Consider the following 27378-nt stretch of genomic DNA (forward strand, 5'->3'; position numbering starts at 1 on the left):
CAGCAGATAACTCCGAGTCCTTCCAGGTCTGAACCTGGAAGCTACCACTGTTGCATTCCTGGGTAACTGGACCCAGGTTATTCTTCTAGGACCCTTTTCCACTGAGCCACTACCCGGCAGACACAGCAAAAACACAGCTTATTGCTGCAGTGGAAAAGGGGTATATGAGTGTATCCACAGCATGTAACGGATGCAGCATATTGTAGATCCGTAAGGAATCATTTCAGTTTCAGTAAACCCATTCCTATCCACTGCCAAGGCAATTCAGGAGCTGCAACTGTTGGAATATCACACCCAGAAAGCTGTGGAGAAGATATAGGGACTATGGGGAAGATAAGACAAACAATGGCATCTCTACTGGCTGATGAGATCTGTAAAACAATTTACTAGCGTCATTGCGGAACATATGGAAAATTGTATATCCAAAATATTGTATACTTCCCTTAGTGTTGACATTAGGCAAATACAAACAGAGAATAGGAACGTATGCAGCTTAATGGCCCCCATATATCTGTGACAGATTCAATGTATTTAAAGATCTCGATTTCCCGATCCTGACTCGAAAAGGAATACGGTCATTAGGGCGACACAGCTTAGGTCAACAGTCACTAGGTCGACCACTGTAGGTCGACACGTACTAGGTCGATAGGTCGACATGAGTTTTCCAAATTATTTTGACTTTTTCATACTTTACGATCCACGTGGACTACAATTGGGAACGGTAACCTGTGCCGAGCGCAGCGGTAGTGGAGCGAGGCACCCTGCCCGAAGCATGCGAGGGGACACGGTGCACTAATTGTGGTTCCCCGTCACTTTATGAAGAAAACAACACCAAAAAAAGTCCAAAAACCCATGTCGACCTTTTGACCTGTCGCCCTAGTGACCATGTCGACCTATTGTCCCTGTCGACCTAATGCAAGTCGGCCTTCCATGGTCGACCTAAGTTGAGTCGACCCAACGACCCATACCCCCCGAAAATGGTCAGGAACGGCAAGTCTGGGATTTTTAACATGAAGAATCTCCCTGATTCCCTGACAGATCGCAGATCATCGATGGTCGTATTATTACATCATCCATATACAGTAGTTAGAAATATTTGCTACAGGAATGCAGAGACCTATGTTTTCACCTTGACATATATAGAGCTGTCTGCAAACTGGGATAAGACAACATCAGGGTTCTTTAAGTCCAAGCTAGCCATGCCGATCTCTCCTCTGGCGAGTCCTCTTCCTTCCGCAATGGCTACAATGACGGAGGCCGCAGGCTGAGCGGATATTGCAGATGAGGTTGTTGCTGGAAATGTAGAGGGTACAGTGAAATGTATGCTCTGGTACAGTATGTATAACAAGGAGCTAGTCTGGTGTGCATATACGCAGCAATCACAGTCACATTGACACCGCATCACTAGCAACGAACATGGTGGAGGACTGCCCATGCAGCAGCTGGGCTAGATAGAACTGCACTTTCTAAGCACACATTCTTCCACCTCATGGTAAGGCTCCTGTCTCTTCTTCTGGCAGCTGCTCTCTGGTCCAGAGCACTGACTGAGCAATCAGATCCACGCACACAAAGCAAAAGTAGAAGAAGCTGCTACCACTGGGCATGTGCAGCATCTCTGCTCTGTCCCTCACACTGCATGAGGTGGTGGCAGCTCTAGTAATTGTGTTATATATTATTGTTATTGTCCTAATTTGAGTCGTTGGCTAAGAGGAGGGGTCCCTGCCTTTGCTTATGAATCTATGAACTGGGACCCAAAACATCTCATATTGCTACCCATAACTCGTTCAATTCGAAGGAAAAAGTAGTTAAAAAGAAATGCATTATGAATAAAAAAAATTAATAAAAAAACAACAACTAGTGAACAATGGGTTTCGTTGCAGATGTGAGCTCGTCACTTCTGAAGTGAAGTCACTCCAACTGTCCGTTAACAAAATGGCGACAGGCAATTACATTGGGCGGTATTCAATTCTTTTCACCCCCTTCCACACCCATCCGTTTCTGCTGATGGGCGTGGTATCATCATTTCAACTCGCTACCCCTGGGGTAGCGAGGGCACCCTAACCCTTTACACATCTAAACTATAGGGGGGATATTCAAATGTCTGAAAAGTCGGTTGGGCATCTGTTTTTTCCTGTCTATTAGATAGGAAAAAACAGACTCCCAACTGATTTTTCAAACATTTAAATCTCCCCCTAGGTGCGATATGCACGATAATGGGGATCACTTTAGAAAGGAGATTGGGTGGGATATATCAACTGAACACCACCCATTGAATTCTAGGTCCATTAAAAAGGAGATTTATGGTAGACTTACCATGGTTAAATCTCTTCCTGCGAGGTACGCTGGGTTCCACAGGGAATTCATCGGGGTGTAGAGATGGATCTTGATCCAGAGGCACCAACAGTCTAAAGCTTTAGACTGTCCCAGAATGCATTGCGGGGCCTCCTCTATAACCCTGCCTCCAGGCACTGTGAGCTCAGTTTTGTTAACCAGTCCAATGCAGAAGCAGGTAAAAGAGAAGGCAGATGTTAGTCACATAGAACAATGTTCTCATGACAGAAGGGACTAGCGGCTAATGCCATACAAACACAAAGAAGCTAAGTGCATCAGGGTGGGCGCCCTGTGGAACCCAGTGTACCTCGCAGAAAGAAATTTAACCATGGTAAGTCTACCATAAATATCCTTTTCTGCAGCGGGGTACGCTGTGTTCCACAGGGAATATATCAGGGATGTCCTAAAGCAGTTCCTCAAGAGAGGGGACGCACCTTAGAGGGTATGAGAACCCGGCGTCCAAAGGAAGCATTCTGGAAGGCGGAAGTATCAAATGCATAGAATCTAATAAACGTGTTCACTGAGAACCACGTAGCCGCTTTGCACAATTGTTCTGCAGACGCGCCACGACGGGCCGCCCAAGAGGGTCCAACAAACCGAGTAGAATGGGCTTTAATAGCAGCAGAAGCTGGGACTCCAGCCTGCGCATAAGCTTGTGCAATCACCATTCTAATCCATCTGGCCAAGGTTTGCTTATTCGCAGGCCAGCCACGCTTGTGGAAACCAAACAGTACAAAGAGGGTATCTGACCTCCCAATAGAGGCAGCCCTCTCCACATATCTACGGAGAGCCCGTACCACATCCAAAGACCGTTCTATGGAGGACAATTCAGAAGAGATGAAGGCTGGAATCACAATCTCTTGCTTAAAGTGAACAGATTACACCACCTTAGGTAAATAACCAGGGCGAGTTCTAAGAACTGCACGGTCACAATGAAATATTAGAAAGGGTGGACGACAGGACAAAGCGCCCAAGTCTGACACCCTTCTAGCAGAGGCAATAGCCAGCAGAAACAGGACCTTGGCTGTGAGCCATTTAAGGTCCACTGACTCAAGAGGTTCAAATGGAGACTCTTGCAGGGCATTCAGGACAACAGACAAATCCCATGGAGCCACAGGAGGGACATGGGGAGGCTGAATCCGCAGTACGCCCTAAGTGAATGTATGAACGTCAGGTATAGACGTAATTTTTCTCTGAACCCACACGGACAAGGCAGATATGTGAACCTTGAGGGAGGCCAGATGAAATCCTAAATCCAGGCCCTGTTGCAAAAAAGGCAGAAGTCCGGAAGTACTGAATTTGTAAGCATCATAATTCTTAGCAGCACAGACTTTCTGATGAAGACTCCACTCTTCGGCGTGTACATCCTGATGACTGAGGAAACCGCTTCCCAGTTGAGGTCTCCTGGAATGAACACTGCCGATATTGCTGGCAGATGGCATTCTGCCCAACGAAGGATTTTTGACACTTCTATCATTGCCATGCGGCTTCGATTGCCGCCTTGATGGTTTATGTATGCCACCGTGGTGGCGTTGTCTGATTGTACTTGAACAGGCCTGATCTGTATCAGAGGTAGGGCAAGAGTCAAAGCATTGAACACTGCCCGGAATTACAGAATGTTTATCGGGAGGAGAGATTCCTCCTTGGTCCACCGACCCTGGAGAGAGTGTTGCTCCAGCACCGCGCCCCAACCCCTCAGACTTGCGTTAGTAGTCCCGCCCTCTACAGAGGTTAAACCTTGCCCTGCAGTCCTGGAGACCAGTCGCAGCTATTGTGAGAAGATGGCGCCCAAAGTCTCAGTCAGGGAGTGAGGGAGAGTGTGAGGCAGCTCCAGGGCGGGAACACCAGCAGTAGATAGCGCCCAGAGCTGGGGGAGGGGCTACAGGTCAAGCGCCTTTTCCCCTATGCTGGTCCTCACCACCGGGTAATATTGAGCCTTATTAAAGTGGATATTTTACTATCCGACCTGTGCTCCCATGCCCTGGTGGATATAGCGGGGTCCCTGCTCTGTCACAGTGTCCACGCCAGCATTGCGGTTCGTCTCCTTAAACCGCGACCGGAAAGCGATTTAATGGCGGGTCCCGCCTGGGGGACCCTCTTACCTACTCCCTTAGTAGCAGCCACGCGATCCAGGAGAGCGTCTGCGGTGGTGTGCCAAGGAACCGGAGCGTCCCCGCCGCAAGTGCCCGGGAACACGGCCAGCGGGAGTATGCGAGGCCGCTCGGGAGGTGATGGAGCCGCAGCACAGTATGTCACACTGACATATGAAGTGCTGCAGCCATTGAAGTCTTCTATAAAGCTTTCTCTTTCATCCACTAGGGGACACTGGAGCAGCCTTATACAGCAGGGGTGTGAAGCTTGCAACCGGAGGTGTGGCACAATCTAAAAATTTGCATTGTCTGCACAGCCGGCTCCTCCCTCCTCACTCCCCTCATCCCCCAGTTTGAAAAATTGTGCTGGAGGTACAGCACGTGAGCATTGAGCTCCTAAATTATAGTAAGAAATAAATGTGCTGCGTCTCCCTAATGAAAAGGAGGACAAAGCCTGATAATATTTGAGAGACAAAGATCCCTTTTGAAGGGACCTGCATCTCTCTACAGGAGATGCTCTTCACCAAGTCTGTGAGTACTGGTTGTTATAGGGCCAAGTAGCATTAGGTTTTTATTATTTTTCCTACAAGGGCTTGATTAGGCTTTGCTAACATGAAGCATTATTTACAATCTGAGGGGAATGAAGTGTCCAAAATATTCCAGGGGCGGCAATCTTAATATTTCCAGACAGGCGCCAAATCTGAGGGGCATGGATGAGCACTCCCCCTCTTATAAGAGAACACGAGGGATTTTTAGTGTGGTGATAGCTCCCTCTGCTGGTGAAACTTAGATATCAGCGGGATTTTTATTATAGTAAAAAACTCCCTCTGCTGGTGAAATTTATATAAGTACTATGAGGATCTCCAGAAAAATGATAATTTATCATTAATATTTTCAAAGGAATTCTATTGCAAAGATCCTGAAGAATATACGGGGAAGCGAGTGAATACCAACTTGACCATCGTAACTGACTTACAGTTGGGTGTGTGAGGTTTGCAAGTCGGCTGGTGTTAAATTTTTATTTTATGTAATGTTTACCTCCACTGATTGCACACCTTTCCATTGTGCCCTACATGCAGGGTACATCATACTACTGCATAAGCATCAGTTTTCCCATATATGAACTTGGCCCTTGTATGGCTCACCTCCCACAGTGTAACCTTCAAAGTGCGCCCAACATGGCTGCCCCATATGGTACACTTGTGGATGGGATGAAAAATACATAGGCCTGATGGTTTTGATGGAACCCTACTCTGAACTAGGACTCTGAAATCACCCCCATTTTGTGTCATCTCTTCTAGGGGTGGACTATTCCACCCTGGGTAATCCTACGCTGAGCGCCCAAGATGGCTGCCGCACCTGGTACCTTGTGAGGGTGGAATACACAACCCTTGGAAGTTATTACCCAAAATGCCTACACCAATCCTGCATTATGCTTTCTGTGTGCTTAAGGTTTTCTTTTATGTCTGTGTGGCTTATCTATTGTTGTATTACTCAAATCCTCTGTATCATGTGCATTGTTTTTGATATCTGTAAAGCGCCTTGAGTCCTGTTGGAGAAAGAGCGCTATATAAATATAATTATTATTATTATTATTATTTTTTTCTTTCTCTTTCTATTGCATGTAAGAGACGGAAAAGTAACCAGCCAGGCAATCCGATACCTTTGCTTCCGTCATCTATCACAGTCTTTCTCTTCCTATTTTAAAGGGTGAAAGCGCTGCGACATAGTCTGGTACGGGGTTTAGTCAACATGTCTAAGGCACCAACCAAGACCTCCAAGACCTATTACGTTTGCACGAACTGTAACAAGTAGAGCACACGGGTTGGCAGCTCCGGGGTGTGCAATTCCTGCTTAGACAAGGACACTCCACCTGGGAGCAGTGCTCCGACTAGGTCATGGGAAGAAAACCTTGCAGATAGAATCTCCAAGGAGATGGCGGAATCACGCAAGCAGCAATCAGAATGGGCTGCGGGATTCTCAAAGAAGATGGAAGAATTTCTCATCAGGTTAACACCGCCCGCACAAGCAGTAACGAATGTGCGCAAGGCAGTTAAAAGACCTCTTCCTGTTTTACCAGAATCAGAGGAGGAGGAGTGTCTTATCATTGATACAGAGGAAGGTGAGTTGATTGAATCTAACCTAGACGCCGATTCTCCGGAGGAGGACACGGCAATCTCGGGTCTTGATTCCTTAATTGAAGCGGTAAAGGAGATCCTAAACTTTAAAGTGGAAGAAGTTAAGGAGCCAGAGGATTTTGAATTATTCGAATCCCAAAAACCGTGTTCAGCTGTGTTTCCCATTCCTAAATCTCTCCAATCTCAGATGGAGGAAGCTTGGAGGCAACCTGATAAACGCTTTCCATTTCCGAAGAGGTTTCAAGTAAATTACCCTTTACCTAAGGGTGTAATAGCTATGTGGGAGACTCCACCAGTAGTGGATGCTTCCCTAGGGAGGTTGTCAAAAAAAGACAATCTTACTAATACCTAATGTAACAACGTTAAAGGATGCTTCAGATCATAAGGTTGACACAGCTTTAAAGTAAATTTTTGTAGCAGCAGGTGCAGCACAGAGACCTACGATCGTCTGTGCTTGTGTTAACAAGGCCATCGGACCATGGTCTGGACATATTGTACAGGCTATCGAGGAGGAAAATAGCTTGGAAGAGATTACCCAACTGGCGGAACATATTCGAGAATCAGCTTCATACTTGTGTCAAGCCTCAAAGGATATTAGCAGGATAGAATCACGCATCTCTGTATCGGCCATATCGGCTAGACGGATTTTATGGCTCAGAGAATGGCAAGGAGACTCTGAGACCAAGAAGGCAGTAGAATCCATCCCCTTTGGGGGTGAGATGCTTTTCGGTCCAGAGTTGGACAAGTGGATTTCACAAGCTACAGCAGGGAAGTCCACCTTTCTTCCTATGCCTTATACGAGAACCACTCCACAGGTTAGGAGAGGACCAGTGTTTAATTCATTTAGATCACAGTCCTTTCGAGCCCGAGGAAGAGGTTTCGGTGCACAAGCACGTGGAGGCAGAGGCCGCTCACAGGCAACAGCCAGAAAGCAGGATAAACCTGCTGATAAGACCGTGGCATGATGGTCTCCCAGCTCACCTGGGGTCCCCCTTGGTGGGCGCACGTCTGGGAGGTTTTCGGGACACCTGGGCCAAAACCTCACAAGAACTTTGGATAAACAACGTAATCTTCCAGGGGTACAAAATGGATTTTCAACAGAGACCTCACAGTCAGTTTTTTTATGACAGGATTGCCTCGGTGTCCTTAGAAAGCGAAGTCACTACTGACAGCGATTCAAAACTTGCTACGATCAGAGGTCATTATTCCAGTTCACGCCTCTCAAAGAGGAACAGGTTTCTATTCCAATCTTTTTGTAGTGCCAAAGCCAGACGGGACGGTCAGACGGATACTCAATTTAAAAGCTTTAAACCAGTTTCTAAGGGTCTACAAATTCAAAATGGAATCAAATGGAATCAATCCAGTCGGTCATTGCTGGTTTGGAACAGGGAGAGTTCATGGTATCCATGGACATAAAGGATGCATACCTTCATATCCCAATTTGGACTCCTTACCAAGCATACTTAAGATATGCACTGGTGAAGGATCACTACTAATTCAGGGCCTTGCCATTCGGTCTATCATCAGCCCCAAGAATCTTTACAAAGATCATGGCAATAATGGTTGCAGGATTGAGACTTAGGGGTCACGATCATACCTTATCTAGACGATCTACTGATCAAGGCCTCATCTCAGGAACAGCTGATAAAGCATGCTCAGACATCTCATCAATTTCTCATTCAACATGGGTGGATTGTGAACTTCCAGAAATCCAACCTCATGCCAACTCAACGGATTCAATTCCTCGGTCTCATTTTGGACACGGTACAACTGAGAGTATTCCTACCAGAGAACAAGATCCAGGACCTACAGAGGTTAGTGGCTCAGGTACTAAAAACACAAGACGGTTTCTCTACACCTCTGTGTGCAACTTCTCGGGAAGATGGTGGCGTCGTTCGAAGCTCACCAGTATGGCAGACTTCATTCCCGACCATTCCAGATGAACCTCATTGCTCAGGGAGCAGGTTCACACTGGCTTCTACATCGAAGAATATGACTTCCACCACGCATATGAACCTCCTTAATTTGGTGGTCGTTGCACAAGAATCTCACAGCAGGCAAGAGATTCAGCATTTGGGATTGGAGGATCCTGACAACGGACGCCAGTCTCAGAGGTTGGGGTGCGGTCCTAGAGGAACATCAGTTTCAGGGCAGATGGACGTTACAGGAGAGCAGGCTATTCATAAACATTCTCGAACTGAGAGCAGTTTACAATTCGCTTCTCTTAGCCAAAGACCTAGTCATGGGTCAGCATTTGAAGATACAGTCGGACAATGTCCCAACGATGGCATACATAAACCGTCAAGGAGGAGCAAAGAGCAAGATGGCGTTAAAGGAAGCCACAAAATCTTGTTGTGGGCAGAAAAGCGAAACATCATCCACTCGGCAGTGTTCATTTCAGGAGTGGAGAACTGGGAAGCAGATTATCTCAGTCGCCAGGACATGCATCCAGGAGAGTGGTGCCTACATCCACAGATCTTCGACATGGTGGTGAGGCGATGGGATCTACCTCAAGTGGACCTGATGGCATCTTGGCACAACCATCAGCTGCCCAGATATGTCTCCAGGACAAGAGATCCAGCAGAAGGAGTGGACGCATTGACACTTCCTTGGTGTTACAGAAGCGTTTACATTTTTCCACCTTTCCCACTCATACCCAGGGTTCTCAAAAAGGAGAAACGAGAACGAGTGTGGGCAATTCTAATAGCACCAGATTGGCCCCGCAGGAGTTGGTACTCGGAATTGCGGGGGTTACTAGCGGAAGATCCTTGGCGGTTACCTCAGAGAGAGGACCTGCTATCTCAGGGACCGTTCCTACACCCAGACCTGAACAGTCTGCGTTTAACCGCGTGGCTATTGAAACCCGGAACATAAAAAACAGAGGAATACCAAGAACGGCCATTCCTACGATGATTGCCGATAGGAAGCCGTTCACAGCCATGCACTACTACAGAATTTGGAAGAAGTACATGGACTGGTGTCAGGAATGTGGGTGGAATTCGATGAACTTCCACTTATCCAGACTTCTACTTTTTCTTCAAGCTGGTCTAGATGGAGGATTAAGACTGGGCTCTTTGAAGGTTCAAGTTTCGGCTCTCTCCATCCTATTTCAACAGCAGTTAGCATGCTTACAAGAAGTTCAAACCTTTTTACAGGGGGTTCTGAGGATACAACCTCCTTTCTGTCCTCCCACTGCGCCGTGGGACCTAAATTTGGTGCTCGAATTTTTGAGATCACCAACTTCTGAGCCGTTGGAAAGAACAGACCTGAAAAATCTCTCTTGGAAGGTCACGTTATTAATTGCCTTGGCTTCGACCAGAAGGGTTTCTGAGTTAGGAGCCTTATCATGTAAGAGTCCTTTTTTAATTTTCCATGAGGATAAGGCAGAACTCCGTACAAGGGCGGATTTCCTTCCTAAGGCCGTTTTGGGGTTTCACGTAAACCAGTCAATTGTAGACCCATTTTTCTAGGGATTCGCACATGGGGACGTGTCTTTGGATGTTGTCTGAGCTTTACGAATATACGTACAAGTTACATCGTCCTTCCGAAGGTCGGACCATTTATTTGTTCTCTATGATGGTCCAAAAAAGGGTTGGCCAGCATCTAAGCAGTCTTTGTCTAGATGGATTAGACTTGCCATTAGGCAAGCTTATATTTCCTGTGGTAAACAGGTTCCGGTTCAGACTGGTGCTCATACCACCAGATCAGTGGGTGCCTCATGAGTGGCTGCCAGAGGTGCTTCTACTACTCAACTTTGCAGGGCAGCAACGTGGTCATCAGCACACACGTTCACGAGATGTTACAGGTTTGATATGTTTGCGTCCGGAATCCACAGGTTTGATATGTTTGCGTCCGGAGATTCCAAGTTTGGACGTTTAGTTTTGCAGGCCACGGACAGCACTCCCACACCTGGGAGTAAATTTGGGACGTCCCCTACTGTATAAGGCTGCTCCAGTGTCCCCTAGTGGATGAAAGAGAAAATAATAAGATTTTACTCACCGGTAAATCTATTTCTCGTAGTCCGTAGTGGATGCTGGGGACTCCGTAAGGACCATGGGGAATAGCGGCTCCGCAGGAGACTTGGCACAGCTAAGAAAGAATTAGGACTACCTGGTGTGCACTGGCTCCTCCCACTATGACCCTCCTCCAGACTTCAGTAAGGATACTGTGCCCGGAAGAGTTGACACAATAAGGAAAGGATTTTGAATCCCGGGTAAGACTCATACCAGCCACACCAATCACACCGTATAACTCGTGATATTATACCCAGTTAACAGTATGAACATAACAGAGCCTCTCAACAGATGGCTCAACAATAACCCTTTTAGTTAACAATAACTATATACAAGTATTGCAGACAGTCCGCACTTGGGACGGGCGCCCAGCATCCACTACGGACTACGAGAAATAGATTTACCGGTGAGTAAAATCTTATTTTCTCTAACGTCCTAGTAGATGCTGGGGACTCCGTAAGGACCATGGGGATTATACCAAAGCTCCCAAACGGGCGGGAGAGTGCGGATGACTCTACAGCACCGAATGAGAGAACTCAAGGTCCTCCTCAGCCAGGGTATCAAATTTGTAGAATTTTGCAAACGTGTTTGCCCCTGACCAAGTAGCAGCTCGGCAAAGTTGTAAAGCCGAGACCCCTCGGGCAGCCGCCCAAGAAGAGCCCACTTTCCTCGTGGAATGGGCTTTTACAGATTTAGGCTGCGGCAGGCCAGCCACAGAATGCGCAAGCTGAATTGTGTTACAAATCCAGCGAGCAATAGTCTGCTTTGAAGCAGGAGCACCCATCTTGTTTGGTGCATACAGGATAAATAGCGAGTCAGTCTTCCTGACTCCAGCCTTCCTGGAAACATACATTTTCAAGGCCCTGACTACGTCCAGTAACTTGGAGTCCTCCAAGTCCCTAGTAGCCGCAGGCACCACGATAGGTTGGTTCAAGTGAAAAGCTGATACCACCTTAGGAAGAAACTGGGGACTAGTCCTCAATTCTGCCCTATCCATATGGAAAATCAAATAGGGGCTTTTGCATGACAAAGCCGCCAATTCTGACACACGCCTGGCCGAAGCCAAGGCCAAAAGCATGACCACTTTCCACGTGAGATATTTTAAATCCACGGTTTTGAGTGGCTCAAACCAATGTGACTTTAGGAAACCCAACACCACGTTGAGGTCCCACGGTGCCACTGGAGGCACAAAAGGAGGCTGAATATGCAGCACTCCCTTGACAAATGTCTGAATTTCAGGCAGTGAAGCCAGTTCCATTTTGGAAGAAAATCGAGAGAGCCGAAATCTGGACCTTAATGGAACCCAATTGTAGGCCCATAGTCACCTCTGACTGTAGGAAGTGCAGAAATCGACCTAGCTGAAATTTCTCCTTTGGGGCCTTCCTGGCCTCACAGTACGCAACATATTTCCGCCCTATGCGGTGATAATGGTTAGCGTTCACTTCTTTCCTAGCTTTAAATAGCGTAGGGATAACTTCCTCCGGAATTCCCTTTTCCGCGGTACGTCTTGAAACAGACAGGCCCCCTGCTGCAGCAGGTCCTGTCTGAGCGGCAGAGGCCATAGGTCCTCTGAGATAATTTCTTGGAGTTCTGGTTACCAAGCTCTTCTTGGCCAACCCGGAACAATGAGTATAGTTCTTACTCCTCTCCTTCTTATTATTCTCATTACCCTGGGTAAGAGAGGCAGAGAAGGGAACACATACACCGACTGGTACACCCATGGTGTTACCAGAGCGTCCACAGCTATCGCCTGAGGGTCCTTGACCTGGCGCAATATCTTTGTAACTTTTAGTTGAGGCGGGACGCCATCATGTCCACCTGTGGCCTTTCCCAACGGTGTACAATCATTTGGAAGACTTCTGGATGAAGTCCCCACTCTCCCGGGTGGAGGTCGTGTCTTCTGAGAAAGTCTGCTTCTCAGTTGTCCACTCCGGGAATGAACACTGCTGACAGTGCTAACACATGATTTTCCGCCCATCGGAGAATCCTTGTGGCTTCTGCCATCGCCATCCTGCTTCTTGTGCCGCCCTGTTGTGTACATGAGTGACCGCCGTGATGTTGTCTGACTGGATCAGCACCGGCCGGTGTTGAAGCAGGGGTCTAGCCTGACTTAGGGCATTGTAAATGGCCCTTAGTTCCAGAATATTTATGTGTAGGGAAGTCTCCTGACTTTTCCATAGCCTTGGAAGTTTCTTCCCTGTGTGACTGCCCCCCAGCCTCGAAGGCTGACATCCGTGGTCACCAGGACCCAGTCCTGTATGCCGAATCTGCGGCCCCCTAGAAGATGAGCACTCTGCAGCCACCACAACAACGACACCCTGGCCCTTGGAGACAGGGTTACCCGCCGATGCATCTGAAGATGCGACCCGGACCACATGTCCAACAGATCCCACTGGAAAATCCTTGAATGGGACCTGACGAATGGAATTTCTTCGTAAGAAGCTACCATCCTTCCCAGGGCTCGCGTGCATTGATGCACCGACACCTGTATACGTATTAGGAGGTCTCTGTCTAGAGACGACAACTCCTTGGACTTCTCCTCCGGGAGAAACCCTTTTTATCCTGTTCTGTGTCCAGAACCATATTCAGGAACAGTAGACGCGTCGTAGGAACCAGCTGCGACTTTGGAATATTCAGAATTCAGCCGTGCTGTTGTAGCACTTCCCGAGATAGTGCTACTCCGCCGAACAACTGCTCCCTGGACCTCGCCTTTATAAGGAGATCGTCCAAGTACGGGATAATTATTTCGGCCATTACCTTGGTAAATACCTCGGTGCCGGGGACAGCACTATTTATGCTGAGGCAATTGCAGGTCTCAGTATAGAACCTGAGTGTGTATATACAGACTTCAGGATAGCCTCCTGCTTTTTATCAGCAGGCTCCTTCAAGGTGGCCGTATCCTAAGACGGCAGTGCCACCTTTTTTGACAAACGTGTGAGCGCCTTATCCACCCTAGGGGATATCTCCCAACGTGACCTATCCTCTGGCGGGAAAGGGTACGCCATCAGTAACTTTTTAGAAATTACCAGTTTCTTATCGGGGGAACCCACGCTTCTTTACACACTTCATTCACTCATCTGATGGGGGAACAAAACACTGGCTGCTTTTTCTCCCCAAAAATAAAACCCCTTTTATGTGGTACTTGGGTTCATGTCAGAAATGTGTAACACATTTATCATTGCCGAGATCATGTAACGGATGTTCCTAGTGGATTGTGTATATATCTCAACCTTGTCGACACTGGAGTCAGACTCCGTGTCGACATCTGTGTCTGCCATCTGAGGTAACGGGCGTTTTTTGAGCCCCTGATGGCCTTTGAGACGCCTGGGCAGGCGCGGGCTGAGAAGCCGGCTGTCCCACAGCTGTTACGTCATCCAGCCTTTTATGTAAGGAGTTGACATTGTCGGTTAATACCTTCCACCTATCCATCCACTCTGGTGTCGGCCCCACAGGGGGCGACATCCCATTTATCGGCCTCTGCTCCGCCTCCACGTAACCTTCCTCATCCAACATGTCGACACAGCCGTACCGACACACCGCACACACACAGGGAATGCTCTGACTGAGGACAGGACCCCACAAAGTCCTTTGGGGAGACAGAGAGAGAGTATGCCAGCACACACCAGAGCGCTATATAATGCAGGGATTAACACTATAACTGAGTGATTTTTCCCCCAATAGCTGCTTGTATACACATATTTCGCCTAAATTTAGTGCCCCCCCCTCTCTTTTTAACCCTTTGAGCCTGAAAACTACAGGGGAGAGCCTGGGGAGCTATCTTCCAGCTGCACTGTGTAGATAAAATGGCGCCAGTGTGCTGAGGGAGATAGCCCCGCCCCTTTTTCGGCAGACTTTTCTACCGCTTTTTCATGGATTCTGGCACGGGTAATTTATCACATATATAGCCCTGGGACTATATATTGTGATGATTTGCCAGCCAAGGTGTATTATATTGCCCTCAGGGCGCCTCCCCCCAGCGCCCTGCACCCATCAGTGACCGGAGTGTGAGGTGTGCATGAGGAGCAATGGCGCACAGCTGCAGTGCTGTGCGCTACCTTGTTGAAGACAGAAGTCTTCTGCCGCCGATTTTCCGGAACACTTCTTGCTTCTGGCTCTGTAAGGGGGCCGGCGGCGCGGCTCCGGGAACGAACACCAAGGTCGGGTCCTGCGGTCGATCCCTCTGGAGCTAATGGTGTCCAGTAGCCTAAGAAGCCCAAACTACCACCAGTAAGGTAGGTTCGCTTCTTCTCCCCTTAGTCCCTCGCTGCAGTGAGTCTGTTGCCAGCAGATCTCACTGTAAAATAAAAAACCTAAAATATACTTTCTCTCTAGGAGCTCAGGAGAGCCCCTAGTGTGCATCCAGCTCAGCCGGGCACAAGATTCTAACTGAGGTCTGGAGGAGGGTCATAGTGGGAGGAGCCAGTGCACACCAGGTAGTCCTAAAGCTTTCTTTAGTTGTGCCCAGTCTCCTGCGGAGCCGCTATTCCCCATGGTCCTTACGGAGTCCCAGCATCCACTTAGGACGTCAGAGAAAAGAGGATTTTGGTACTTACCGATAAATCCATTTCTCTCAATCCACTCGGGGACACTGGACGCCCACCTCTGTGCTGTCAACCTGCTGTGTTCAAAGTTCTTGTTCAAACAGTTCGTGCAAACAGCGTTAGTTTTTCTATTAAAATCAGGATTTTGGTACTTACCGATAAATCCCTTTCTCCGATTCCACAGGGGCCACTGGAGCGTAGTTACAATGGGGAAATAGTAGGCAGTAATTGGGAGCTGGCACTTTAAAATTCTCACACTGTGGCTAGCTCCTCCCCTACTATCTCCCCTCCAAGCCAGTCTACGTAAAACTGTGCCCGATGAGAGATGGAATAAACAAACCTTAAGGTAGAGGAGGTTAATGACGCCCTGTAAACCAGGATAAACCAAACTAAACCTGGAACAGAACCTGACAAAAACCAGGCTAGCCTGTACTCAACAAGCAGTCATATATTGATCTGCAAACCTTTAAGCAAAAAACAAGGAGGAACAGCGCTGGGCGGGCGTCCAGTGGCCCCTGTGGAATCGGAGAAAGGGATTTATCGGTAAGTACCAAAATCCTGATTTCTCCTTCATCCACTAGGGGCCACTGGAGCGTAGTTACAATGGGGACGTCCCAGAGCTCCCAAAAACGGGTGGGAGAGCGCTGAAAGTCCTGTAAAAACTGCTCGGCCAAACTGTGATGCAGAGGCCGCAAAATTGTCAAACTTGTAGAATTTGACAAAACGAATGTCGGTCCGACCAAGTAGCCGCCCGATAAACCATTTATGGAGACCCCACGGGCAGCCGCCCCCGAGGGTCTTACAACGCGCATGAAGTGCGCTGGAATGGAAAACGGAGGCTTCCTAGCAACCGCCAAGAAGACTGTCTGATGGTCAGATGTATCCAACGTCCCAGCGTATGCTGGGACCCCGGCTATTTAGCACGGGAGCATCGTACAGCACAAAGAAGAAAAACACTTCGTCGAATAGCCGAAGACCTCTGTAGAGAGTCGGCGAGCCCTGACAACATTCATAGAGGACCAAAAAACACTAGTGTCAGATTTATCTGAAAAATGGACATTCCCTCTGGAAGAAACGACCGCCGAGACCGAAGCTCAGCCGGGGGAGTTGCCAATAGAGTACTCCCTGAAAAAGAGGCCGAACTGACGGCCGCTAGGCTAATCTCTTTTGGAAGAAAACCGAAAAAGGCAGATACCTAAAATTCAGGTCAGTGTGGTTTGAAGCGCAGCTGAGCAAAACCTCCCAGAGAAACCAAAGATGACGGCTGAATGGTAACTGAAAAAATAAGAATTTACTTACCGATAATTCTATTTCTCGTAGTCCGTAGTGGATGCTGGGGACTCCGTAAGGACCATGGGGAATAGCGGCTCCGCAGGAGACAGGGCACAAAAGTAAAAGCTTTAGGATCAGGTGGTGTGCACTGGCTCCTCCCCCTATGACCCTCCTCCAAGCCTCAGTTAGGATACTGTGCCCGGACGAGCGTACACAATAAGGAAGGATTTTGAATCCCGGGTAAGACTCATACCAGCCACACCAATCACACTGTACAACCTGTGATCTGAACCCAGTTAACAGCATGATAACAGCGGAGCCTCTGAAAAGATGGCTCACAACAATAATAACCCGATTTTTGTTTAACAATAACTATGTACGAGTATTGCAGACAATCCGCACTTGGGATGGGCGCCCAGCATCCACTACGGACTACGAGAAATAGAATTATCGGTAAGTAAATTCTTATTTTCTCTGACGTCCTAAGTGGATGCTGGGGACTCCGTAAGGACCATGGGGATTATACCAAAGCTCCCAAACGGGCGGGAGAGTGCGGATGACTCTGCAGCACCGAATGAGAGAACTCCAGGTCCTCCTCAGCCAGGGTATCAAATTTGTAGAATTTTGCAAACGTGTTTGCCCCTGACCAAGTAGCAGCTCGGCCAAGTTGTAAAGCCGAGACCCCTCGGGCAGCCGCCCAAGATGAGCCCACCTTCCTTGTGGAATGGGCATTTACATATTTTGGCTGTGGCAGGCCTGCCACAGAATGTGCAAGCTGAATTGTACTACACATCCAACTAGCAATCGTCTGCTTAGAAGCAATAGCACCCCGTTTGTTGGGTGCATACAGGATAACAGCAAGTCAGTTTTCCTGACTCCAGCCGTCCTGGAAACATATATTTTCAGGGCCCTGACAACATCTAGCAACTTGGAGTCCTCCAAGTCCCTAGTATCCGCAGGTACCACAATAAGCTGGTTCAGGTGAAACGCTGACACCACCTTAGGGAGAAACTGGGGACGAGTCCGCAGCTCTGCCCTGTCCAAATGGACAATCAGATATGGGCTTTTGTGAGACAAAGCCGCCAATTCTGACACTCGCCTGGCCGAGGCCAGGGCCAACAGCATGGTCACTTTCCATGTGAGATATTTCAAATCCACAGATTTGAGCGGTTTAAACCAATGTGATTTGAGGAATCCCAGAACTACGTTGAGATCCCACAGTGCCACTGGAGGCACAAAAGGGGGTTGTATATGCAGTACTCCCTTGACAAACTTCTGGACTTCAGGAACTGAAGCCAATTCTTTCTGGAAGAAAATCGACAGGGCCGAAATTTGAACCTTAATGGACCCCAATTTGAGGCACATAGACACTCCTGTTTGCAGAAAATGTAGGAATCGACCGAGTTGAAATTCCTCCGTGGGGGCCTTCCTGGCCTCACACCATGCAACATATTTTCGCCAAATGCGGTGATAATGTTGTGTGGTCACCTCCTTCCTGGCTCTGACCAGCGTAGGGATGACCTCTTCCGGAATGCCTTTTTCCCTTAGGATCCGGCGTTCAACCGCCATGCCGTCAAACGCAGCCGCGGTAAGTCTTGGAACAGACATGATCCTTGCTGAAGCAAGTCCCTTCTTAGTATCTCTTGAAGTTCCGGGTACCAAGTCCTTCTTGGCTAATCCGGAGCCACGAGTATAGTTCTTACTCCTCTCCTTCTTATAATTCTCAGTACCTTGGGTATGAGAGGCAGAGGAGGGAACACATACACCGACTGGTACACCCACGGTGTTACCAGAGCGTCCCAGCTATTGCCTGAGGGTCTCTTGACCTGGCGCAATACCTGTCCAGTTTTTTGTTCAGACGGGACGCCATCATGTCCACCTTTGGTCTTTCCCAACGGTTCACAATCACGTGGAAGACTTCCAGATGAAGTCTCCACTCTCCCGGGTGGAGGTCGTGCCTGCTGAGGAAGTCTGCTTCCCAGTTGTCCACTCCCGGAATGAACACCGCTAACAGTGTTATCACATGATTTTTCGCCCAGCGAAGTATCCTTGCTACCATTGCCCTCCTGCTTCTTGTGCCGCCCTGTCTGTTACGTGGGCGACTGCCGTGATGTTGTCCGACTGGATCAGCACCGGTTGACTTTGAAGCAGAGGTCTTCCTAGGCTCAGAGCATTGTAAATTGCCCTTAGCTCCAGTATATTTATGTGGAGAGAAGTCTCCAGACTTGACCACACTCCTTGGAAATTTCTTCCCTGTGTGACTGCTCCCCAGTCTCTCAGGCTGGCATCCGTGGTCACCAGGACCCAGTCCTGAATGCCGAATCTGCTGCCCTCTAGTAGATGAGCACTCTGCAGCCACCACAGAAGAGACACCCTTGTCCTTGGAGACAGGATTATCCGCTGATGCATCTGAAGATGCGATCCGGACCATTCGTCCAGCAGATCCCACTGAAAAATTATTTCGTGAAATCTGCCGAATGGAATCGCTTCGTAAGAAGCCACCATTTTTCCCAGGACTCTTGTGCATTGATGCACTGACACTTGGCCTGGTTCTAGGAGGTTCCTAACTAGCTCGGATAACTCCCAGGCTTTCTCCTCCGGGAGAAAATAAGAATTTACTTACCGATAATTCTATTTCTCGGAGTCCGTAGTGGATGCTGGGGTTCCTGAAAGGACCATGGGGAATAGCGGCTCCGCAGGAGACAGGGCACAAAAAGTAAAGCTTTAGGATCAGGTGGTGTGCACTGGCTCCTCCCCCTATGACCCTCCTCCAAGCCTCAGTTAGGATACTGTGCCCGGACGAGCGTACACAATAAGGAAGGATTTTGAATCCCGGGTAAGACTCATACCAGCCACACCAATCACACTGTACAACCTGTGATCTGAACCCAGTTAACAGTATGATAACAGCGGAGCCTCTGAAAAGATGGCTCACAACAATAATAACCCGATTTTTGTAACTATGTACAAGTAATGCAGATAATCCGCACTAGGGATGGGCGCCCAGCATCCACTACGGACTCCGAGAAATAGAATTATCGGTAAGTAAATTCTTATTTTCTCTATCGTCCTAGTGGATGCTGGGGTTCCTGAAAGGACCATGGGGATTATACCAAAGCTCCCAAACGGGCGGGAGAGTGCGGATGACTCTGCAGCACCGAATGAGAGAACTCCAGGTCCTCCTTAGCCAGGGTATCAAATTTGTAGGATTTTACAAACGTGTTTGCCCCTGACTAAATAGCCGCTCGGCAAAGTTGTAAAGCCGAGACCCCTCGGGCAGCCGCCCAAGATGAGCCCACCTTCCTTGTGGAATGGGCATTTACATATTTTGGCTGTGGCAGGCCTGCCACAGAATGTGCAAGCTGAATTGTATTACACATCCAACTAGCAATAGTCTGCTTAGAAGCAAGAGCACCCAGTTTGTTGGGTGCATACAGGATAACAGCAAGTCAGTTTTCCTGACTCCAGCCGTCCTGGAACCTATACTTTCAGGGCCCTGACAACATCCAGCAACTTGGAGTCCTCCAAGTCCCTAGTAGGCGCAAGGCACCACAATAAGCTGGTTCAGGTGAAACACTGACACCACCTTAGGGAGAGAACTGGGGACGAGTCCGCAGCTCTGCCCTGTCCGAATGGACAAATAGATATGGGCTTTTTTGAGAAAAAACCCACCAATTTGACACTCGCCTGGCCCAGGCCAGAGCCAAGAGCATGGTCACTTTTCATGTGAGATGCTTCAAATCCACAGATTTGACTGGTTTTAAACCAATGTGATTTGAGGAATCCCAGAACTACGTTGAGATCCCACAGTGCCACTGGAGGCACAAAAGGGGGTTGTATATGCAATACTCCCTTGACAAACTTCTGGACTTCAGGAACTGAAGCCAGTTCTTTCTGGAAGAAAATCGACAGGGCCGAAATTTGAACCTTAATGGGCCCCAATTTGAGGCCCATAGACACTCCTGTTTGCAGGAAATGCAGGAATCGACCGAGTTGAAATTTCTTCGTGGGGCCTTCCTGGCCTCACACCACGCAACATATTTTCGCCACATGTGGTGATAATGTTGTGCGGTCACCTCCTTCCTGGCTTTGACCAGGGTAGCAATGACCTCTTCCGGAATGCCTTTTTCCCTTAGGATCCGGCGTTCCACCGCCATGCCGTCAAACGCAGCTGCGGTAAGTCTTGGAACAGACATGGTACTTGCTGAAGCAAGTCCCTTCTTAGCGGCAGAGGCCATAAGTCCTCTGTGAGCATCTCTTGAAGTTCCGGGTACCAAGTCCTTCTTGGCCAATCCGGAGCCATGAGTATAGTTCTTACTCCTCTACGTCTTATAATTTTCAGTACCTTAGGTATGAGAAGCAGAGGAGGGAACACATACACCGACTGGTACACCCACGGTGTTACCAGAACGTCCACAGCTATTGCCTGAGGGTCTCTTGACCTGGCGCAATACCTGTCCCGTTTTTTGTTCAGACGGGACGCCATCATGTCCACCTTTGGTATTTCCCAACGGTTCACAATCATGTGGAAAAACTTCCAGATGAAGTTTCCACTCTCCCGGGTGGAGGTCGTGCCTGCTGAGGAAGTCTGCTTCCCAGTTTCCACTCCCGGAATGAAACACTGCTGACAGTGCTATCACATGATTTTCCGCCCAGCGAAAAGTCCTTGCAGTTTTTGCCATTGCCCTCCTGCTTCTTGTGCCGCCCTGTCTGTTTACGTGGGCGACTGCCGTGATGTTTTTCCCACTGGATCAATACCGGCTGACCTTGAAGCAGAGGTCTTGCTAAGCTTAGAGCATTATAAATTTACCCTTAGCTCCAGTATATTTATGTGGAGAAAAGTCTCCAGACTTGATCACACTCCCTGGAAATTTTTTCCTTGTGTGACTGCTCCCCAGCCTCTCGGGCTGGCCTCCGTGGTCACCAGCATCCAATCCTGAATGCCGAATCTGCGGCCCTCTAGAAGATGAGCACTCTGTAACCACCACAGGAGAGACACCCTTGTCCTTGGATATAGGGTTATCCGCTGATGCATCTGAAGATGCGATCCGGACCATTTGTCCAGCAGATCCCACTGAAAAGTTCTTGCGTGAAATCTGCCGAATGGAATTGCTTCGTAGGAAGCCACCATTTTTACCAGGACCCTTGTGCAATGATGCACTGACACTTTTCCTGGTTTTAGGAGGTTCTTGACTAGCTCGGATAACTCCCTGGCTTTCTCTTCCGGGAGAAACACCTTTTTCTGGACTGTGTCCAGAATCATCCCTAGGCACAGCAGACGTGTCGTCAGGATCAGCTGCGATTTTGGAATATTTAGAATCCATCCGTGCTGTTGTAGCAGTATCCGAGATAGTGCTACTCCGAGCTCCAACTGTTCCCTGGACTTTGCCCTTATCAGGAGATCGTCCAAGTAAGGGGTAATTAAGACGCCTTTTCTTCGAAGAAGAATCATCATTTCGGCCATTACCTTGGTAAAGACCCGGGGTGCCGTGGACAATCCAAACGGCAGCGTCTGAAACTGACAGTGACAGTTCTATACCACGAACCTGAGGTACCCTTAGTGAGAAGGGCAAATTTGGGACATGGAGGTAAGCATCCCTGATGTCCCGGGACACTATATAGTCCCCTTCTTCCTGGTTCGTTATCACTGCTCTGAGTGACTCCATCTTGATTTGAACCTTTGTAAGTGTTCAAATTTTTTTAGATTTAGAATAGGTCTCACCTAGCCTTCTGGCTTCAGTACCACAATATAGTGTGGAATAATACCCCTTTCCTTGTTGTAGGAGGGGTAATTTGATTATCACCTGCTGGGAATACAGCTTGTGAATTTTTTCCCATACTGCCTCCTTGTCGGAGGGATACCTTGGTAAAGCAGACTTCAGGAGCCTGCGAGGGGAAAACGTTTCGACATTCCAATCTGTACCCCTGGGATACTACTTGTAGGATCCAGGGGTCCTGTACGGTCCCAGCGTCATGCTGAGAGCTTGGCAGAAGCGGTGGAAGGCTTCTGTTCCTGGGAATGGGCTGCCTGCTGCAGTCTTCTTCCCTTTCCTCTATCCCTGGGCAAATATGACTCTTATAGGGACGAAAGGACTGAGGCTGAAAAGACGGTGTCTTTTTCTGCAGAGATGTGACTTAGGGTAAAAACGGTGGATTTTCCAGCAGTTGCCGTGGCCACCAGGTCCGATGGACCGACCCCAAATAACTCCTCTTCCTTTATACGGCAATACACCTTTGTGCCGTTTGGAATCTGCATCACCTGACCACTGTCGTGTCCATTCTATAGTCAATAAAATACTGTCCCTGTCAAGGGTATCAATATTTTTAGTCAGGGAATCCGACCAAGCCACCCCAGCTCTGCACATCCAGGCTGAGGCGATCGCTGGTCGCAGTATAACACCAGTATGTGTGTATATACTTTTATATGATATTTTCCAGCCTCCTGTCAGCTGGCTCCTTGAGGACGGCCCTATCTATAGACGGTACCGCCCCTTGTTTTGATAAGCGTGTGAGCGCCTTATCCACCCTAAGGGGTGTTTCCCAACGCGCCCTAACTTCTGGCGGGAAAGGGTATACCGCCAATAATTTTCTATCGGGGGGAACCCACGCATCATCACACACTTCATTTAATTTATCTGATTCAGGAAAAACTACAGGTAGTTTTTTCACATCCCACATAATACCCTCTTTTGTGGTACTTGTAGTATCAGAAATATGTAACACCTCCTTCATTGCCCTTAACGTGTGGCCCTAATAAGGAATACGTTTGTTTATTCACCGTCGACACTGGATTCAGTGTCCGTGTCTGTGTCGACCGACTAAGGTAAACGGGCGTTTTAAAACCCCTGACGGTGTTTTTGAGACGTCTGGACCGGTACTAATTGTTTGTCGGCCGTCTCATGTCGTCAACCGACCTTGCAGCGTGTTGACATTATCACGTAATTCCCTAAATAAGCCATCCATTCCGGTGTCGACTCCCTAGAGAGTGACATCACCATTACAGGCAATTGCTCCGCCTCCTCACCAACATCGTCCTCATACATGTCGACACACACGTACCGACACACAGCACACACACAGGGAATGCTCTGATAGAGGACAGGACCCACTAGCCCTTTGGAGAGACAGAGGGAGAGTTTGCCAGCACACACCAAAAAACGCTATAATTATATAGGGACAACCTTATATAAGTGTTTTCCCTTATAGCATCTTTTTATATATTTCTAACGCCAAATTAGTGCCCCCCCTCTCTGTTTTAACCCTGTTTCTGTAGTGCAGTGCAGGGGAGAGCCTGGGAGCCTTCCCTCCAGCCTTTCTGTGAGGGAAAATGGCGCTGTGTGCTGAGGAGATAGGCCCCGCCCCTTTTTCGGCGGGCTCGTCTCCCGCTCTTCAACGGATTCTGGCAGGGGTTAAATATCTCCATATAGCCCCCGGAGGCTATATGTGAGGTATTTTTTGCCAAAAAATAGGTTTACATTGCCTCCCAGGGCGCCCCCCTCCCAGCGCCCTGCACCCTCAGTGACTGCCGTGTGAAGTGTGCTGAGAGCAATGGCGCACAGCTGCAGTGCTGTGCGCTACCTTAAGAAGACTGAGGAGTCTTCTGCCGCCGATTCTGGACCTTCTTCTCTTTTCAGCATCTGCAAGGGGGCCGGCGGCGAGGCTCCGGTGACCATCCAGGCTGTACCTGTGATCGTCCCTCTGGAGCTAATGTCCAGTAGCCAAAGAAGCCAATCCATCCTGCACGCAGGTGAGTTCACTTCTTCTCCCCTAAGTCCCTCGTTGCAGTGATCCTGTTGCCAGCAGGACTCACTGTAAAATAAAAAACCTAAGCTAAACTTTTCTAAGCAGCTCTTTAGGAGAGCCACCTAGATTGCACCCTTCTCGGCCGGGCACAAAAATCTAACTGAGGCTTGGAGGAGGGTCATAGGGGGAGGAGCCAGTGCACACCACCTGATCCTAAAGCTTTACTTTTTGTGCCCTGTCTCCTGCGGAGCCGCTATTCCCCATGGTCCTTTCAGGAACCCCAGCATCCACTAGGACGATAGAGAAACACCTTTTTCTGGACTGTGTCCAGAATCATCCCTAGTAACAGCAGACGTGTCGTCGGAATCAGCTGCGATTTTGGAATATTTAGAATCCACCCGTGCTGTCGTAGAACTACTTGAGATAGTGCTACTCCGACCTCCAACTGTTCTCTGGACCTTGCCCTTATCAGGAGATCGTCCAAGTAAGGGATAATTAAGACGCCTTTTCTTTGAAGAAGAATCATCATTTCGGCCATTACCTTGGTAAAGACCCGGGGTGCCGTGGACAATCCAAACGGCAGCGTCTGAAACTGATAGTGACAGTTCTGTACCACGAACCTGAGGTACCCTTGGTGAGAAGGGCAATTTGGGACATGGAGGTAAGCATCCTTGATGTCCAGGGACACCATATAGTCCCCTTCTTCCTGGTTCGCTATCACTGCTCTGAGTGACTCCATCTTGATTTGAACCTTTGTATGTAAGTGTTCAAAGATTTCAGATTTAGAATAGATCTCACCGAGCCGTCTGGCTTCAGTACCACAAATAGTGTGGAATAATACCCCTTTCCTTGTTGTAGGAGGGGTACTTTGATTATCACCTGCTGGGAATACAGCTTGTGAATTGTTTCCAATAATGCCTCCCTGTCGGAGGGAGACGTTGGTAAAGCAGATTTCAGGAAACCTGCGAGGGGGAGACGTCTCGAATTTCCAATCTGTACCCCTGGGATACTACTTGTAGGATCCAGGGGTCCACTTGCGAGTGAGCCCACTGCGCGCTGAAACTCTTGAGACGACCCCCCCCCCCCCACCGCACCTGAGTCCGCTTGTACGGCCCCAGCGTCATGCTGAGGACTTGGCAGAAGCGGTGGAGGGCTTCTGTTCCTGGGAAGGGGCTGCCTGCTGCAGTCTTCTTCCGTTCCTCTACCCCTGGGCAGATATGACTGGCCTTTTGCCCGCTTGCCCTTATGGGGACGAAAGGACTGAGGCTGAAAAGACGGTGTCTTTTTCTGCTGAGATGTGACTTGGGGTAAAAAGGTGGATTTTCCAGCTGTTGCCGTGGCCACCAGGTCCGATGGACCGACCCCAAATAACTCCTCCCCTTTATACGGCAATACTTCCATGTGCCGTTTGGAATCTGCATCACCTGACCACTGTCGTGTCCATAAACATCTTCTGGCAGACATGGACATCGCACTTACTCTTGATGCCAGAGTGCAAATATCCCTCTGTGCATCTCGTATATATAGAAATGCATCCTTTAAATGCTCTATAGTCAATAAAATACTGTCCCTGTCAAGGGTTTCAATATTTTCAGTCAGGGAATCCGACCAAGCCACCCCAGCGCTGCACATCCAGGCTGAGGCGATCGCTGGTCGCAGTATAACACCAGTATATGTGTATATACTTTTTAGGATATTTTCCAGCCTCCTATTAGCTGGCTCCTTGAGGGCGGCCGTATCTGGAGACGGTAACGCCACTTGTTTTGATAAGCGTGTGAGCGTCTTTAATTTTCTATCGGGGGAAACCCACGCATCATCACACACTTCATTTAATTTATCTGATTCAGGAAAAACTACAGGCAGTTTTTTCACACCCCACATAATACCCTTTTTTGTGGTACTTGTAGTATCAGAAATATGTAACACCTCCTTCATTGCCCTTAACATGTGTGGCCCTAATGGAAAATACGTTTGTTTCTTCACCGTCGACACTGGAGTCAGTGTCTGTGTCGACCGACTGAGGTAATGGGCGTTTTAAAGCCCCTGACGGTGTTTGAGACGCCTGGACAGGTACTAATTGGTTTGCCGGCCGTCTCATGTCGTCAACCGACCTTGCAGCTTGTTGACATTATCACGTAATTCCCTAAATAAGCCATCCATTCCGGTGTCGACTCCCTAGAGAGTGACATCACCATTACAGGCAATTGCTCCGCCTCCTCACCAACATCGTCCTCATACATGTCGACACACACGTACCGACACACAGCACACACACAGGGAATGCTCTGATAGAGGACAGGACCCCACTAGCCCTTTGGGGAGACAGAGGGAGAGTTTGCCAGCACACACCAAAACGCTATAATTTTACAGGGACAACCTTATATAAGTGTTTTCCCTTATAGCATCTTAATATGTAATAATATCGCCACAAAAATGCCCCCCCTCTCTGTTTTAACCCTGTTTCTGTAGTGCAGTGCAGGGGAGAGCCTGGGAGCCTTCCCACCAGCAGTTCTGTGAGGGAAAATGGCGCTGTGTGCTGAGGAGAATAGGCCCCGCCCCCTTTTCGGCGGGCTTCTTCTCCCGTTTTTCTGACAACCTGGCAGGGGTTAAATACATCCATATAGCCCCAGGGGCTATATGTGATGTATTTTTAGCCAGCATAGGTACTTTCATTGCTGCCCAGGGCGCCCCCCCAAGCGCCCTGCACCCTCAGTGACCGTTGGTGTGAAGTGTGCTGAGAGCAATGGCGCACAGCTGCAGTGCTGTGCGCTACCTTAAGAAGACTGGGAAGTCTTCAGCCGCCGATTTCTGGACCTCTTCTCTCTTCAGCATCTGCAAGGGGGTCGGCGGCGCGGCTCCGGTGACCCATCCAGGCTGTACCTGTGATCGTCCCTCTGGAGCTAGTGTCCAGTAGCCTAAGAAGCCAATCCATCCTGCACGCAGGTGAGTTCACTTCTTCTCCCCTAAGTCCCTCGATGCAGTGAGCCTGTTGCCAGCAGGACTCACTGAAAATAAAAAACCTAACAAAACTTTTACTCTAAGCAGCTCTTTAGGAGAGCCACCTAGATTGCACCCTTCTCGGCCAGGCACAAAGATCTAACTGAGGCTTGGAGGAGGGTCATAGGGGGAGGAGCCAGTGCACACCACCTGATCCTAAAGCTTTTACTTTTGTGCCCTGTCTCCTGCGGAGCCGCTATTCCCCATGGTCCTTACGGAGTCCCCAGCATCCACTTAGGACGTCAGAGAAAAG

General features: G+C 48.7%; 1 protein-coding gene across 9 annotated transcripts in view; it reads right to left on the reverse strand.

Annotated features, from left to right (window-relative positions):
- Positions 1-27378, reverse strand: part of MSH4 (mutS homolog 4) — a 344804-nt gene that overhangs the window by 296207 nt on the left and 21219 nt on the right. For all 9 annotated transcript variants that reach the window (XR_010186549.1, XM_063939054.1, XM_063939055.1 and 6 more), the window contains exon 3: positions 1130-1293. Coding sequence is in view for 8 of the 9 variants with exons in the window: in XM_063939054.1 (XP_063795124.1) it covers positions 1130-1293 (164 nt within the window). In the remaining variant the exon portion in view is untranslated. The remainder of the gene's footprint in view (positions 1-1129; positions 1294-27378) is intronic.

The sequence above is a fragment of the Pseudophryne corroboree genome, chromosome 9 (assembly GCF_028390025.1).
Source record: "Pseudophryne corroboree isolate aPseCor3 chromosome 9, aPseCor3.hap2, whole genome shotgun sequence".
Taxonomy (NCBI): Eukaryota; Metazoa; Chordata; class Amphibia; order Anura; family Myobatrachidae; genus Pseudophryne; species Pseudophryne corroboree.